At 38.1% G+C, this 18,483-nt stretch overlaps 2 protein-coding genes across 2 annotated transcripts in view; one reads left to right on the top strand and one right to left on the bottom strand.

Annotated features, from left to right (window-relative positions):
* Positions 1 to 2,827: 2,827 nt before the first annotated feature.
* UTP3 (UTP3 small subunit processome component) lies at positions 2,828 to 4,616 on the bottom strand. The gene has a single exon (XM_027087455.1). It carries the CDS (start codon positions 4,306 to 4,308, stop codon positions 2,896 to 2,898), a length of 1,413 nt encoding a protein of 470 aa, XP_026943256.1. The 5' UTR covers positions 4,309 to 4,616; the 3' UTR covers positions 2,828 to 2,895.
* A 711-nt stretch (positions 4,617 to 5,327) lies between these two features.
* Positions 5,328 to 18,483, top strand: part of JCHAIN (joining chain of multimeric IgA and IgM) — a 35,008-nt gene continuing 21,852 nt past the window's right edge. Inside the window, exon 1 of the mRNA XM_027087457.1 lies at positions 5,328 to 5,370. Coding sequence (XP_026943258.1) covers positions 5,343 to 5,370 — 28 coding nt within the window. The 5' untranslated portion in view covers positions 5,328 to 5,342. The remainder of the gene's footprint in view (positions 5,371 to 18,483) is intronic.

The raw sequence follows: 18,483 nt of genomic DNA, 5'->3' as shown, positions 1-18,483 counted from the left end.
CCCAGATTTTCTATATCCCTTCATGTGCTCACTTACCCAGTGCTCCCCTCTTGTTCCAAACTTAGAATATTAATTTCTTAAGCATTTTTACATATACGACTATATTTTATTCTCTATGTTCCTGCAATGAATAGGAATCACTACACTATTAGCTATGTGTTGAGCATCTGTATGTCAGATGTGGATGCTCACAACCTGTGATAAGAGCCAACACTGGGAGTTTCCTGGTGGTCCAGTGGTTGGTGGGACTCCGAGCTTTCACTGCTGAGGGCCCGGGTTCGATCCCTGGTTGGGGAGCTAAGATCCCACAAGCCACACAGCGTGTCAAAAAAAAAAAAAAAAAAAAAAAAAAGCCAAAGCCAACACTTATTAGGTGTTTGCTGTGTAACAGGCATTGTTCTAAGTGCATTACATATATTAATTTACTTTATCCTCATAATAATTCTATGAAGTAGGTACTACTACTACTATCCCCAGTTCAGATGAAAAAACTGAGGAAGAGAGATCAAGTAACTTGCCCCTAGTCACAGGTACTAATTGATGAAACTGGGGTAGGAATCTGGGTGAAGCCTGCTCTTCAAACAGAAAAACTTGAGTTTTCCACCTGTGTGTTTCTCCTTTACTGTCACACTATTACCACTCACAACACTTCTGACACCATGTTTCCCCCACCAAGCAATTCTCTGCAACACCAGCTGGGTGTCCTACAATTTAACCAACTCTGACAGTCTACCTGGAGGTAGCGTCAGATCCCACAGGTTAAGGGCTCGGTCCCAAAAGACTGCCCCTACTCCACTTTAGATACCAATCACAAAGTCCAGGTTGTTATCTGTGCTTCTGATCGATGGACTTTAAGTCTGACGTTCCCATAACTCCCACCTTGGGTTTGATTAATTTGCTAGAGTGGCTCACAGAACTCAGGGAAACACTTATGTTTACACTTTACTAAAGAACATGATGAAAAACATAGATGAACAGCTAGATAAAGAAGTACATAGGGTGAAGACTGGGAGGATCCCCAGCACAGGAGCTGCTGTCCCCATGGAGTAGGGTGCATCACCCTCCCAGTACGAGGATGTGTTCACCATCCTGTAAGGTCCCCAAACCCCATAATATCGGGATTTTGTGGAGGCCTCCTCACATAGACATGAACAATTATTAACTCCATCTCTAGCCTCTCTCCCCTCTCTGAAGCACGGGGGTCTGGGGCTGAAAATTCCAAGCTTCTAATCACAGCTTGGTCTTTCTGGTGACCGGCCCCCATCCAGGAGCTCACTTAGAGTCACCTTATTAGAACAAATGCTGTTCCCACTGCTCCTACTACTTAGGAATTTACAAGGGTTTTAGGAGTTCTATGCCAGAAACCAATATATATATATATTTTCTATTGTCTCACAGCTCTTAACCACTGTTATATGTATATACCTATACCCAAGGTAGGTATAGTACCATATAGCTGAAGAAAATGAGTCAGAGATCAAGTATAACTCAAAATCAACCTAGTAAGTTAACTCCAAAACCTGTACTTTTTTACTATATCAGAAAAGGAAGTATAGGATATGGCTCTTAAGCCAGAAAGGCTAGGCTGAAATCCTGGTTCTACCACTTAATAGCTATATGACCTTGAGAAAGTTACTTCTCTTTGCCAGTTTCTTCATCCTTAAAATATGGATAATAGAATTTACTACGTAAGAGTTGTGAGGAATAAGGATATAAATAAAATGCTTACAAAAGTACCTTTGCACTCAATATAAACGTTTATTTCTAACTTTCCTTTTTTATTTATAAGAAAATAATCTGGCATGTGCGCTACTCTGGCAGCAGTTGTAAGCCAGAAGTTAAAAGAATGAAGGCTCAAATTAAGCCGGCTTGGGTCCAAATCCCAAGCATATGTCCTTTAGGAAGTTAACCTCCGGGAATTTCAGCATCCTCATCTCTGACGGAAGAGAACAGTACCACTGCACAAACTTGTGGTAAATGTTTTAATAATAAATATCAACCACTGACCACCTCTGCATTTCTAGCAGCTAGCACAATGTTTAATGAATAAACAGTGACATAGGTAAGATGTCCTTTGTGCTTTCCTTCACTAGTCCTCTCATTTTCTCCCTGGCATCATCCTAAAAATTTTTAAGTTCACCATCTCATCTTTTCCCTACTGTAAAGACCAGAATAAATATAAAGAAAAATGTAATTTTGTTACCACCTTTAGTTACCACTTACCCAGTAGTAATCATACCAGATTTTCAGCAAGTGTACAAAGAGCACCCACCAGTACAGAAGGGGAAATGGAATTTTTATCTTACCACATTAAGGACTATTAAAAAATATTCACATTTAATGTAATTAAGGCATATCTCTTTCTGTTTTTAACCAAGTTCCTCTTGAGTCCTAAGCTTGTACCACAATAAAATGTACAAAATCCATAAGTTTACAGTAGACTCATTATTAACAAGTATGCTGCTCGAGAATTATACTTTAGGTAAATGAAATGTCAGAACTACATTATAGCCTGTCTTACAAATAAGATGACTGCCAAAGGTGCATTCTCTTCACTTTATGTGAAAAATTATAAAAGTACTATAAGTTTGATTGTTGCTCCACAACTAGCTGTGGAATTTCCCTAGGCTACTATTTGACAGAATGTTGGAGAACTTTTTTCATCACCATCTCTCTTCCCATGCACCCTCATATTGTTCCCGCAGTTCTTAGTGTGATCTGATTCCAAATTAAAACACAAATAAATTAAGCAGTAACCCAAACAATTTTCCCTATTGACAGACTTTTAAAAATTTACGGTTAGGTATTAAATATTAATACAATCATGTCACCAGTTAAAAATAAAAATTTATTGATCCAAAATTATTGCCAAAAAACTTAAGCTAAGCAAAAACTTTATTTAAGCTTAATGCTCTTTTTAACCCCTGCACGAATGCCAGATAGTTCACCACTATAACGTTGCTCTTCTCTACGAACTTCACGAACCTGGCCTCTTCTGCGAATTTTGGCTCTTCTGAACTTCTCCCGGTGTTTCACTCTGGGATTCCGATCAATCTTCTTTCTCCTAGGTGTAAGCCCCCTATTTTTAGCAATCTGATAAGTAATGGCTCTCTTTGCATTTTGAACTTCAAGAGCCTGTTCTTCAGTACTATCTTCTTTCTTTCTCTTCAATTTTTGTCCGTCTTCTATTTCTTTATAGTATTTCAGTGCAGCTTCATCAAAATCAGAATCATCAGAAAGGTCTGTAACAGCAGAGGCAGCAACAGCAGAAACAGATTTTGGCTTGGCCTTTGTGGATTTTGCTTTTAGATTCAGTTCTGCCTTTCCAGCATCATCTTTAAGTGTGAGCAGATGACGAATCTCAGAGGACAGCTTCTGATCCACAAATGACAGCTTGTTGATCAAATTTCGGTAGGTAACAAGCCTTTCTATGACAGGATGTCCATGTGCAGGGACTCTCCTAGCTTTCAGGATCAGATAAAAACTGATGTTGGAGCAGTAGTTCAAATAGAGGTTGTATTTGGTCCTCAGGTATTGGCTTCCTTTTCCAGGTGGAATGATCTTTTGCTCCACCAACTGTAGCAATGGCTCCAGCTCATCCTTCACCTCTGTCAACTTAACTTTCAGGTCATCTATCAGCTCCAAGAGCTCTGGCGATTCCTTTCGCAGCATCTTCAGCTTCTCTCTCACTGAAACTTTCGCCAAATCCTTCACGACCCGTGTCTCAACCTCATTTACCCGAGGTACTGGTTTTGCAAAGGCCTCCACCCAGGTAACTCCAAAATCGTCCTCTTGCAGAGCTTGGGCTAAACGCCGCTGAATGAGCTGTGCCTCCTCTTCCTCCTCTCTTTCCTCTTCCTCTACTTCTTGTTGACTCTGCCGGCCTCGGGACTTGGAACCATAGTCCGTGTCGTAGTAAAGTTTTTTCCTCTGACCCCACGACAAACTGGGATCCACCGAGGCCTCAGCCTCACTCTGCATGGAGCTCCCACCATCATCATCGTCATCCTCCTCATTCCCCGCACTCTCTTCATCTTCATCGTCCTCATCGGCGATATCTAGGGCAAGAACCTCCTCCTCATCGCCATCCTCCTCCTCGGCCCCACTCTCCACTTCGCTCCACCCCTTAGCCAAGGCAGCCCGAGATCGGGCCTCATGGAAATCATCTACCTTATCTTGGTAGTAGCTGGAGTCCGCTGGTGAGGGAGGAGATTCCAAATTGTCATTTTCGTCCGCTGGGTCGCGACCTGCCTTAGCTCGCGCAGCTGCCCACTTGGCCGCTCCGCGCCGCCGGGATCGCCCCACCATAGCTCGCAGTGTCAGCTTCTACAGCGACGTCTGGCTTTCGGTCACCTCTGACTTCCGCGCACGAGCCACGCGCTCCAGCAACAAGCCTCTATAACAGCTACGCGCTCTCTTACCATGCGCGTCTGCGGGCACTCCAGTAGGACGCAGGAGTTTCCACCTCCTTCCGGCCCCCAGGATGCTCTCTGTGTGGCGTTTGAACCAGGACTTCCGGTTGGTCCTTCAGGCCTTTCCGTGTAGGAACACTAGGTATAGGAAGTTCAGTTCCGTAGAGCCCTTTAACCCAGTTCTTACTCTCGCGAGGCTGGGCGTCGCTAGGGGGATGGCCTGGTGAACCGCGAGGTGATGTCGCGGTAACCATTGGAGGGCGCTTTACCTCCACGCCTAGGAGAGGTCCCGGGGCGGTGCGGTGAGTTGTCCTGCTTCCGTACCGGTTGTCACCGGCCTGGAGCCGAGTCCAAGTGTAGAAGATTTCTTTGTTTACTGGAATTGTTTTATCTTCTCTGCCTATCCGTCTGGAAGTTAATCAGGTTATTGTTGTCTCAGCAACGTCCAAATATGACATTTCTGGGCCCCGTAGCCTGAGGCGGCAGCGGCGCCACTGCGCTCTGGAATCCTGGCGCGGGCGTCCGGGAAAGCGCTGGCCGGGCCGCCGGGCGGGTGGTAGCCCGCCTTCAGCTCCCTTTCCGCAGGGCTCGGCGACTTCATGGGATTTGTGTCCCTGAGGAGTTGCTGAGGGGTGACGGTGGGAAGGCAGAGCCGCGCTCTAGAGTTTGCTTCTTTCCGAGGAGCTCAAGTAGGCTGCAGAAGACACCGCGATTTCTCTGCCTTTTTAGTGGAAGAGGTTCATTCTTCAAGATATTTTGGAAATGGCACATTTTAACTCTCAAGGGCGGACGCTTCATGAATTGTTCAACACTTAATAAGCACAGGGCAGCGTGCTAGGCTTTGGGAGAACAGTGGTGGGCGAAAGCAGACGCTGTTCTGCAGTGGTGGAACTTGTGGTCTAGCTGGGGGCACGTGTTAATCAAGTCATCATGCAAAACGTGCCTGATTATAATTGGGGTGAGTACAGGGAACACTTGTCCTGTGTTACCCAGCTGCTGAAAATACTCAACCTGCCTTTTTACATCGCTTTTTGTACACGCCATCCATCCCCCTTTACTAAACACTAAAGTGTTGAGTACTCCCGCCCAAATACGGGAAATTTCTGCTGTATTGAAGAGACAGTCTAAGCATCACCCCTTTGATCTCGTCTTTAATTCCCTTAGTCTTTTCCTCAGTTCTTCTGTATCACCTAGTAGACCTCAACGAACTATGATATTGCAAGCACGCAATACAGTGTCTGGCACAGAGTAAGTGTTCAATGAAGATTTGTTTAATGAATAAGTATTGAAATTGCAGTATTTGATTATCTGTTTCAGGTGCTCCATAAACGGAGGGAATGAATAATGCATAAGGCTGCGAACATCCTTAAGGGAGATAACCTGAGCTGGAATGGATTTTAGGAGTCATGAATTCCAATTCCAGTATCTTCATTGTATACATGTGGAAACAAAGACTTGGGAAGGTTACATTAGCAAATCGAGCACAGAAACCTGGGGTAGGGCTCCCACACCAGGCCCTCACATTCAGCTGTTATCAGTCCTTTGCTAATTCAATGTGAATGAGTTTCAGACCTTTTCCAGAGCATAGGCTAAGCTGAGTGGATGAAAGAAACCAAGAGCTCAGATGAAAGTGTTTGAAGAGGAGGGTGGTAATAAGGGAAAAATCAGTCAAATTTGTCTTTAGAAGTATTTCTAGGTCTAGAAGTGTGAAAGGACTGCCCTGCAATCTTAGAGTAATTCAGGGTTTAAGTTTTCAGACATTACATATGATAGGTTCATATTCATTATATATGTTAGGTATTATGACACCTTCAGATGTGGGTAGTTGAAAGCTGAACTTTTGATAAGTTGCTAAAATTAATGGCGACATACAAGTTCTTTGCAGAAAGTGCAGTGTCATTAGATTATGAAAAATAGTACAATTTTTTAGAAAAATGGTATTTTGAACTAAATATTTTTAAAGTGTTAAAAGTTATCTTAAGCATTAAAAAACCTTTACAAGATTTTAGGAAATACAATTTAAAGAATAGAAAAGGTGTGGGTAAAAGTCTTATGTTCTGATGGTAAGCCCAGAATTCATTTTTGAATGTAAATTTTAATAGGTTTTGTCATTCAAATATTAACTGCTTATTAATTGTAGCAGAATGCTACATGCTGTAGTAGATCTAAAGGTGAATTAGCCACAGTCTCTTCTAATCAGGTAGAAAAGAAGACATGCATACAGATTATACTAAAATACAAGGCAGTGTGAGGTAAACCCAGTGCTGTGAGAGATCAGAGGTGAGAGATCGTCTCTGGATTTTGTTCTGGAAATGTTGCTTAAAGAATGTTGCATTTAAGCTGAGACTGTGATTAGATCCATGCTTTAAATGTATTAAATTTACATTATATGTAAGCATTAAGTTTTACTTAGGCATGTAAATCTCAATTTTTCTGTTCATTTTTATTGCTAATTATTTGAGAATTTGTAGTCATACTTAACAAAATGCGTATACTGTTATAGAGAAGGTAGAAAAATATTTTGGATATTTTTAATGGAATGATCACATTCCTCTAATATTATTTGGTTTATACTATACATTACATTTCCTAACTATTTAAAATAAAGTTGCAGTAACCAGTGCATATTCAGAGAGTGTTGTATTCTAACATTCTCAGATCTTTTTGATGAACAGTTCAGAAGTTAGTTCTTCCATTCCAGCAGCTCCCATAGTCTAATCTTCCATAGCCTAATCTTGGAATTATTTGCCATTTGTTGAGGAAATTGTTTTCTTAAAAATTTGTATTGCCGTGACTTACCTGGTGGTCCAGTGGTTGGGACTGATCACTTCCACTGCAGGGGGCGCGGGTTTGATCCCTGTTTGGGGAACTAAGATCCAGCATGCCGCACCGCCAAAAAAAAAAAAAAAAAAATTTATTGCTGGAAAGACAGATTAATGCTTTATTATATTATAAGCCTATGCCAATTAAAAAGAAAAAAAGAGTCCCCAGAGAAAATGCACAAATATTAAATAACATTTAACCATTATTTTTGTGGCAACTATAATGTATTATCAACTTGAATCTTTATTAGATTATTGTGATGCCTGCTCAGGAGTTAGCACACTACACATAATGAGAGCCAACAGGTTTCTTTTCTTTTTTTTCGTTTTTTTTAGAATACCCTTTTTGCCTTATTCTAAGCCTCTTGTAGGATTTTCTTACTGTAGAGGTGGGGTTCATGAATGACACACTAGGTGATATTAGGATACTTTCTTCAGGGCATGAGTTCAAGTTGTTTAAGATATTCTACCACCAGATTAGCTTAAACTGATCTCAGTTTCTTCTGGACTTGCAGCAATAATAATAGCTAACATTGAGAGTAGTTATTATGTTCCAGTACTGTTATAAGCTCTTGACATTTAACCCTATGAGGAAGTACTATGATAATCTCTAATTTAGGAAACTGAGGCACATGGAGTTTAAACGAGGTCTTAAGACTGGTAAATGTAGAACTAGATTTGAAGCCAGACAGTCTGGCTTTGGAATTCACATTGTACTATAGCTAACTACTGTACTATATTGGCTTTCAAATATTCCCTTAATAGGTCTTTTCATTTCCAGTCTCTGCTATACATTTGATTCAGCATCATCAGGTAAATCTTCCTAGAATACCATTTCCCTCATCCCACACCCTTGCTCAAAATGCTTCAATGACTCTCCATTACTGTCAAGATAAAGTTCACAACATACATGGCCCTCCCACAGTTTTGCCTCAAAGCAACCTTTCTCGCCATACCTTTCATTACCTCCCTACTAAAATCTTCCATTCTAACTTAAATGCTCTACCACTCTTTATTCCCCAGACGTTGCTTTGCGATTTCCTCCTCTGTTTCTTTGCTCATCTTTTCAGTGTTCTCATACTTCCTTATGTAAAAAAGTTGCAAATCACTACAGACATCTTTTTGGTTAAATTCTCACACAGGTCCATAATGGGACCTGTATGAGGCTGTTTGAAAAGCTATTATTGATAGCAGGGTGTTGGAGACAACCTGGATGTCCATCCCTGGAAGAGCAGATCAATAAATGTCATGGGTGAACAGCATGGAATTTAGGAGCATAAAGTGACCATACAGCTTAGTTTGCTTAGTACAGTCTTGTTGAACTTGTTATTCTAGTGTAATTATTAATAGCAACCCTTTTACTTTTATGATTTAGATGATAAAGTATATGGTCATCTTAACTATGCAATATTTGGAAAGTGGATTATATATCCACATATCAACATGAATGGATCTTAAAAGCAATGTGCTTAAGAACAAAAGTAAAAAAAATGAGATATGTAATACAATGTGTACAACAATACAGCAGCACACATTTTGTAAGAACATATACAAACAAAATAATGTGCATTAACTACAAAAGAACAGTTGCTTATGGAGGAGCAAAGAATGGGATGAGGCTTGGAGATTAGAAGAAATAGGAGAGGTATCAATACTTTCCATGGACCAATAATGATAATGTGCCAGGAACTGAGGAGAATGATTAACTGTTTGCATCTGAGGTTCAATTAAAAATAAGGAAAACAAAACAAATAAGCAGACAAAAAATGACCATATACGTCTCTAACTTAAAGTCCTTTAAAAGCTTCCCAACATCTATAGGATCAAGTTTATATTCCTTATGACCTGACTCCTGCATACAGCTTAAGCTTTACCTCCTACCACACTCTCACTGCTACTATGTACGGCATAGCCTTGTATATGTACACAACATATGTACAATAGATGTATATATTAGGCTAAGAGCTAAAGCCTTTATTGTGTAGCAACTGAGGGCTGACTAGAAAAAAAATTTATGTGGGTTGTGTTTCAAAAAGCTTCACCATCAAAACTACAGTTATCATTGTATCAATAATTAATATAAAAATAATTGTATCTACCAGGTTCCTCCTTAACCTGGTACAGGCTATGCTTTTTCTTGCTGCCTTTCCTTTACACACGTTGTTTTCTTCTATGCTTTCTAGAGAATTCTTACTCATCATTTAAGGCTAGTTTTTTTTTTTTTTGGCCACGTGGGAGCTTAATTTCCTGAACAGGGATCCATCCCGTGTCCCCTGAATTGGAACCTCGGAGTCTTAACCATTGGACCACCAGGGAATTCCAAAACTAATTTTAAATGTCACCTTAAAAGCCTTTCCTTGTCTCCTCAGACAGGATGAAGAACTTCCTCTTTTGCATTTCCATGCTTCAGATCTCTATTTATACTTACTGCTTTCCCTCCATTAAGTGTATAAGCCCCATTAAGGCTGGATCCAAGCTGTTATTTTTTAAATCCCTAGAATCTAGGCCAGTATTTGAGAAAATATGTTTCTAAACGCAGTGTCAGCATACAAAATAGTAGCCTTTAACAATGAATTGCAATGTCTTTTGTACTGCTCTGGTCATCAGCACAGGTTTGTTTTTTGTTTTTTTTTTAAGTAACATTTAAAAACTGAAATATTTGATATATGGCTTTTGTGAACTTAAGCTAATAATTAAATGTGTATTTGCCTTTCATCCCAGTGTCACAGACTAGGTTATGATGACTGAATTTGTCAAAGAAGTAGTGTTTTTTTTTTTGTTTAATGTTCAGAAGAAGTAATAATAGTTAAAATAATTTGATATGAGAGTAATAATGGGAAGATGTATTCTTGGTGTTAAAAGTGATCAACCTATTTAGATAATTTAATATACCTCACGGAAACTCCTTGAACTACTTTTAGGTACAAAAAAAGAAGGATTATTTTTAGGCGTAAGAAAGAAAATAGAAAAGATGAAGCATAGTTGCCATCTGCTTTCATTTCTGTCAGAAACCACTTACTCTGAAACCAGTAAGTTATTGATTCTTTTTGCAACTAGGGTGTGTATCTATTTAAAGACACAAAAATCCTAAACGTGATTCGGAAGTAAAATATAGAACTTATACTGAAGTATGAGATAAGCATATGAACCCTTGTAAGCTTTTAATTAAAAATGACTAGGTTTGGTAGTTTTAATTACAAAATGAAGAATTTAATGAAATTGTGACACTACTTTCTCTTCCAAACTCTAATTCAACTAAATACTGCACAATTATTTTCTAAACATTATTTTAACCCCTTTTTGTTTTTTCTTGTCATGAGGAACCTTGTAGATACAATTATACATATAACTGTTGATTCAGTGATAATTGTACTTTGATGGTGAAGGTCTTTTGAAACAGTTCACGTAATTTTTTTCTCTTTAGTCAGCCCTCATTCTCTACAGTATAAAGCCCTCTTATCCTAATATTCATGACCTGCCTATATCTGGCCCCAACTTATTTTTCTAGCTGCTGTCCTACTACTTTCATTGAGGAACTCTACATTGTAGTTAAAACTAAAATGCACATTGTTCTTTTTCTCTTTTTAAGATTTCCTTCCCTTGGCCTTTGCTTATGCTGCCCCACATCTCAATTCTTAGATGGCCTTCAAGGCCCAGCTAAAATCATATCTTCTCAAGGCTGTATTCTCTGATATGTTTCCTTCCTTTGGCATCTAATAGCCCTTTAACTCTTCCTATGTTAGGATTTTTTTTTTAAATGGAAGTATAGTTGACTTACATTATTGTGTTAGTTTCATGTATACAGCAAAGTGATTCAGTTATTTTTTTCAGATTATATTCCATTATATGTTAGTACAAGATATTGAATATAATTCCTTGTACCATGCAGTAAATCCTTATTGCTTATCTCTTTTATTTATAGTCGTTTGTATCTGTTAATCCCATACTACTAATTTGTCCCTCTCTCCCTCTCCCCTTTGGTAACCATAAGCTTGCTTTCTATGTCTGTGAGTCTGTTTCTGTTTTGTATATAGATTCATTTGTATTATTTTTTAGATTCTACATACAAGTGATGTCATATAGTATTTGTATGTCTCTGTCTCACTTCACTACGTGTAACATTCTCTAGGTCCATCCATGTTGCTGCAAATGGGAATATTTCATTCTTTTTTATGGCTGCATACTATTCCACTGTGGGTGTGTCTACACACACACACACACACACCACACCACACCACACACCACATCTTCTTAAGCCAGTTGTCTGCTGATGGGCACTTGGGTTGTTTCCGTGTCTTGGCTATTGTTAAGTAGTGCTGGTATGAACATTGGGGTGCATGTATCTTTTCAAATTAGGGTGTTCATCTTTTCTGGGTATATACCCAGGAGTGGGATTGCTGGATCAAATGGTAGCTCTATTTTTAGTTTTTTTAGGAACCTCCATACTGTTTTCCATGGTGGCTACCCCAATTTACATTCCTACCTACAGTGTTCCCTTTTCTCCACACCCTCTCCAGCATTTATTTGTAAACTTTTTGATGGTAGCCATTCTGACTGGTGTGAGGTGACACCTAATTGTGGTTTTGATTTGCATTTCTCTAATAATTAGCGATGTTGAGAATCCTTTCATATGCCTGTTGGCCATCTGTATGAATTCTTTGGAAAAATGTGTATGTAGGTCCTATTTTGGGATTTTAAAACATTTTCTCCATTGTGTTGAGACTATTTATATACTTGTTTTATATTTTCTGCCAGATGTATCACCATTCATCTCTGTAACCTTTATAATATCTGATACAGTTACATAGTAAGTACCGATAATAGCTAATCAAATAATGAGAGTTAAATTGAGTTCTCTTAAATTTCAATAAGGTATTAGAAGTTAGTAAAAATAACTTAAAAATTTAATGAGTCTGAAAATGTGACTGATCTATATCTATTTTTGATATTAAGAGATAACTTAGATTTTATGCTAGGAGCAAAGGGGAACCATTGGGGGGTTTTAAACAGGACAAGATTAGAGGATTGACGGGAAGAGGTGAGATTATAGAGAGGAAGTTAGTGTGAGGCTGTTACAGTCATCTAGGTGAAGAATTTTAGCGTCTAAACTAGGGCCCTGGAAACAAAAATATAAGAAGTACACAGATTAACAGCTATTTACGCGATGGTATTACAGGACTCAGTGTCTGATTAAGGATGAGGAGGTGAGGAGTTAAAGTGACTCACAGGTTTTCTTGGACAACTGAGTGGATGATGGTACCCTCCACTAAGAAAACTCAGGAGGAAAGAGGTTAGCAGGGGTGAGGAAACAGAAAAATAAGTTTTGGACATTGTGCCTTTGAGGTGTCTGTGAAGGGGTTTAAGTGTCTAATCTCTTCTAGACAGTAGGATATATGGTTCTGAAGCTTGGGGGGAGAATATGAACTAGAGCAAGAGATTTGGGTGTCTTCCACATTTAGCTGGAACATGAGACTATATTTGCTATTTAACTAAAAAACAAAATATGGTTTGGAGTTGTTTTTACCTAAGTAGCTAGCGTGCATGAATTAGTTGAACAGAAGGGATATACTACCTGCCTGCCACTACAGTTATAAGACTATAATCAAGTGTGAAATTTAAAAGGTTTGGATTAATAAATGAGCTACATGCAATTAAGTATGTAATTTTAAACCTATTCAAGTTTAAGACCTCTAAACTTACCCTGTAAAACTAAGCCATGAAAAATTACTAAAAACAACAATAACAAAAAATACATCTGAATAAAGCTTTCATGTGTGCTCATCTCTCATTTTTATCATGTTCAGAAGTTTTAGTCCCTGTCTGGGCTTTCTCTACTTGCTGTTGTCAATAACATTGAATATTTGGGGAGATACTAATTACATATCAGGCACTCTACTAGGTGTCTTAAGTATATTATCATATTTAATTCTCACAATATATCTGTGATGAGGGTACCATTATTATCCTCTTTTCACAGATGAGGCTCAGAGATGTGAAGTAATTTGCCTGAGGTTATATAACTGGTTGTTAAACCCAAGTCTGTCTCAATCTGAAGTTATTTTTTTAAAACTATTTTATTATACTGTCTCTTAGTCTACATTTTATCACAATGAAAAACTTATGCCCAGAGACATATGCATTTCTGTTTCAATACGTACTGAAAAAACTTGAACCCTCAGATTTATAGACTAAGATTACTCAGAGATATGGTATCAATTTCAGCCAATATAATGGCAGAAAAATAGGAGAATCAGGAGGCATCAGCCATATTGCATCTCTCCAGTTTTATTTTAGGGCCTGGGAACGCATGAATTGAGTAGATTTGTTCAGAGTACAGGCAAATATAGTCATAAAGTATAATTAGAGGATATCATTCAGAGATTGATCTATTGTTCCTTCATTGATTATTTTTGGGCAGGTTTATTCTGTGTTGTTTTTTTTCTTCTATGATTTTGGTAAGATTGTTTATTCACTATAAATTACTTTGTTTACTTCAACTTATTTTTGTTTACACTGATTGCCGTATCAGAGCATTACTTCACGTTGTGATTACTAACTGTACAATTAATGTTCTATTATGCAATATTTAAAGTAACAGTGAACACATTACTTGTTTCCTTTCATATAAGTATAAATCACTGATAATATTGTGATGTTATATTTAAAATTTGTTTCTTGTTGCTAAAGAGCTGAATTGAATGAAGATATTTAATAATCAAGTATAATATAGTTATCTATACAAAATCATTACTCTACAACCATATCATACAATAATGCTAAGTTTACATCCATGTAAACTATTTTAATTTTGCACAGCACACAGCACTGTAGTAGGTGCTTAAGGGTAAGTGTGTTGAAACATATGAAATATATGGTCTCTGGACTCATACTGCCGTACTGAACTTTCATTTCCTTCAATAGTCATGTTTTCTCTCAACTCCAAATTGTCAATGTTTTATTTATTCCTAGACCATAGTCCTCCCATTTTTGCCCTACTTCTACTCATCTTTCAATCTCAGCGTAGATATTGCTTCCTCTGGGAACCTTTCCTTGACCCTGCCTACCTCTCTCCCAACATCTGTGCTCCTATCGCACTTTGTACTTGTCATCATGTAAACCCATTTGATCAAGGGTCTTACCTATTTTGTTCACTTGTATCCCTGCCACATAGAGTTGATGCCAATAGATACTTGAGAGAAAGAAAAAATGAATGAATGAATGATCATTTGAATTAAGGGCCAGGTAAGCATTGGTCTTGCAGGCCACATATACACATTTGCTATAATGGCAACTTTATTTCAGTATCATAAAGAGAAAATAAATTTGAAATTTATTTTTAAATTTTTAAAATAAAAATATGTGGTTGCCTCCAATTATATGAGGAAATTATGAGCCAAAAAGATAGCTATATTAATTTCCTATTGCTGCTGTAATAAACATTGGTGCTATAAAAAAATTAGCCGGGAATAATCAATTATTGCACATATTTTGGGCCAAAGCAACTTATTTGAAACTCTGAGAGAAATACAAAAGAATTATATAATAGTCTTGAAAGAATGCATCAGATATTTTAAAAAATTTCTTTGGATATTCCTCACTATGGATTTATGCTTTCTCCTTGTTATTGGGGAAAACAGACTTAGTATGGCACTTAAATATGATGTAAAAACTGAGTAAAAGAGTTAGGAACAAGAAAAATTTTATTTTCTTAACCATTTTCCTAACTGAGTCTTTATAATTCCGTTTTGGTACTTCCTTATATCCTTTTAATGGGGTGCCAATTGCTACTGCTCTTTATGAACCCCTCTCTGCATTTAGAAAGTGTTTATTTATTTTTACTTTTTTAAAACATCTTTATTGGAGTATAATTGCTTTACAATGTGTGTTAGTTTCTGCTGTATAACAAAGTGAATCAGCTATGCCTCTCCGTTGCAGAGCACAGGCTCCACATGCGCAGGCTTAGCGGCCATGGCTCACGGGCCCAGCCGCTCCGCGGCATGTGGGATCTTCCCGGACTGGGGCACGAACTTGCGTCCCCTGCATCGGCAGGCAGACTCTCAACCACTGCGCCACCAGGGAAGCCCTCCCCTCCCTCTTGTGTCTCCCTCCCACCCTCCCTATCCCACCCTTCTAGGTGGTCACAAAGCACCGAGCTGATCTCCCTGTGCTATGCGGTTGCTTCCCGCTAGCTATCTATTTTACATTTGGTAGTGTATATATGTCCATGCCACTCTCTCACTTCTTCCCCGCTTACTCTTCCCCCTCTCCCATTCCCAAGTCCATTCTCTATGTCTGCGTCTTTATTCCTGTCCTGCCCCTAGGTTCATCAGAACTGTTTTATTTTTAGATTCCATATATATGTGTCAGCATATGGTATTTGTTTTTCTCTTTCTGACTTACTTCACTCTGTATGACAGACTCTAGGTCCATCCACCTCACTACAAATAACTCAATTTCGTTTCTTTCTTTTTATGGCTAAGTAATATTCCATTGTATATATATATGTGCCACATCTTCTTTATCCATTTATCTGTCAGTGGACACTTAGGTTGCTTGCATACCCTGGCTATTGTAAATAGTGCTGCAATGAACATTGTGGTACATGACTCTTATTTAAAAAATTTTTTTTGAATTTGATTTAATTTATTTTTTTATACAGCAGGTTCTTATTAGTTATCCATTTTATACATATTAATGTATATATGTCAATCCCAATCTCTCAATTCATCACACCACCACCCGCCACTTTCCCCCCTTGGTGTCCATACGTTTGTTCTCTTCATCTGTGTCTCAATTTCTGCCCTGCAAACCGATTCATCTGTACCATTTTTCTAGGTTCCACATATATGCGTTAATATACGATTTGTATATTAACAAATATACGATATTTGTTTTTCTCTTTCTGACTTACTTCACTCTGTATGACAGTTTCTAGATCCATCCACATCTCTACAAATGACCCAATTGTGTTCCTTTTTATGGCTGAGTAATATTTCATCGTATATACGTACCACAACTTCTTTATCCATTCGTCTGTCAATGGACATTTAGGTTGCTTCCATGTCCTGGCTATTGTAAATAGTGCTGCAGAGAACATTGGGGTGCATGTGTCTTTTTGAATTACGGTTTTCTCTGGGCATATGCCCAGTAGTGGGATTGCTGGGTCATATGGTAATTCTATTTTTAGTTTTTTAAGGAACCTCCATACTGTTCTCCATAGTGGCTGTATCAATTTACATTCCCACCAACAGTGCAAGAAGGTTCCCTTTTCTCCACACCCTCTTCAGCATTTGTTGTTTGTACATTTTCTGATGATGCCCATTCTAACTGGTGTGAGGTGATACCTCGTTGTAGTTTTGATTTCCATTTCTCTAATAATTAGTGATGTTGAGCAGCTTTCCATGTGCTTCTTGGCCACCTGTATGTCTTCTTTAGTAAATGACTCTTTTTGAATTGTCATTTTCTCAAGGTATATGCCAGGAGTGGGATTGCTGGGTCATATGGTAGTTCTATTTTTTAGTTTTTAAAGGAACCTTTATACTGTTCTCTATAGTGGCTGTATCAATTTACATTCCCACCAGCAGTGCAAGAGGGTTCCCTTTTCTCCACACCCTCTCCAGCATTTATTGTTTGTAGATTTTTTGATGATGGCCATTCTGACCGGTGTAAGGTGATACTTCATTGTAGTTTTGATTTTCATTTCTCTAATGATTAGTGATGTTGAGCATCCTTTTATGTGTTTGTTGGCAATCTGTATATCTTCTTTGGAGAAATGTCTATTTAGGTCTTCTGCCCATTTTTGGATTGGATTGTTTGTTTTTTTGATATTGAGCTGCATGAGCTGCTTGTATATTTTGGAGATTAATCCTTTGTCAGTTGCTTTGTTTGCAAATATTTTCTCCCATTCTCAGGGTTGTCTTTTCATCTTGTTTATGGTTTCCTTTGCTGTGCAAAAGCTTTTAAGTTTCATCAGGTCCCATTTGTTTATTTTTGTTTTTATTAGAAAGTGTTAATTTATTTTTTATTTTATTTTAAAAATATTTATTTGGTTGCACTGGGTCTTAGTTGCAGCTTGCTGGCTCCTTACTTACGGCATGTGGGCTCCTTAGTTGTGGCAGGTGGGCTCCTTAGTTGTGGCCTGCGAACTCTTAGTTGCAGCATGCATGTGGGATCTAGTTCCCTGACCAGGGATTGAACCCGGACGCCCTGCATTGGGAACACAGAGTCTTAACCATTGCACCACCAGGGAAGTCCCTTGAAAGTGTTAATTTAGTATGAGATAAATTGTACACATATGAAGAAGAGTGATAAAAATGGAAAGTAATATGCCAACTTGTGTAAAATGATATAAAGAGATATAAGATGAATTTATTAGCAATGAAGAAACAGAGTAATGGAGTGAACAGAATGGGATGACGTGAAGCAGGGAAGACTTACTAAAATAAGTTTAAAAAATTTTAAGATTTTTGACAAAGATTGGCAGGAAGTAAAACGAAATTTATGGTGAGGAAATAACAGAGTAAAAAAGATTCTGAAACAGGAGTTAGCAAATCATATATAGGAAAAGGAAAGCAGACATATTTGACTAGAGCAGAGGCCTCCCTTGAAAATAAATTAGAATTTTCTTAAAGCAGCAAGGGACCAGACCACTGGAGTTAATGGATTGGAAGGAGTATTTTGTTGTTTGAGGGGTTTCCTGGAAACCTTGTTTATTATTGTGTCTCAAAAATTATCATGAAACCTAAACCATTGTTTTTCAAATGAATTTTTGGAGATAGGCTGTTTGTAAATTAGGACCAGCCCAGAAGGTAGTGTGGTGAGAGGGAAGAGCTCTGTATAATGGTCAAATGACTAATATGTAGTATCCCAAATAGCAATTCTGTGAAAAGCCACTGCAGGTGCAAGTTTATTTAAAAACAGACTACAACACAGGTGCAATTCTCCTTATAAACATTTAACCACAAAACACTACCCTGAAAGTCTATGTGGAAAGCCATTGGGAAAGAAAGATAATTCAGTTTCTTGTTTGTTTTAATTTTTAAAAGAGTTGAGGATGAAATTTCTTTCTCATAGTTTGAATTCTTTTTAAATTTAGTTTTTGCCTCCTGATATCTACATATAAATTTTACATATGCCGTGATTGGAGGCAGATCAATACTTGAAGAAATTCTGTAGCAAGAACCAAAATGTTTAGGGTTAAAAAATGTCAGTTAGAAGAAATTTCTCCATACAGATGTGAAAAAAATACT

The sequence above is a fragment of the Aethalodelphis obliquidens genome, unplaced genomic scaffold (genome assembly GCF_003676395.1).
Source record: "Aethalodelphis obliquidens isolate GAN/ISIS:26980383/991018 unplaced genomic scaffold, ASM367639v1 scaffold59, whole genome shotgun sequence".
NCBI lineage: Eukaryota > Metazoa > Chordata > Mammalia > Artiodactyla > Delphinidae > Aethalodelphis > Aethalodelphis obliquidens.
Note: the sequence above shows the minus strand (reverse complement) of the source record. Positions and strands in the feature narration are given on the sequence as shown.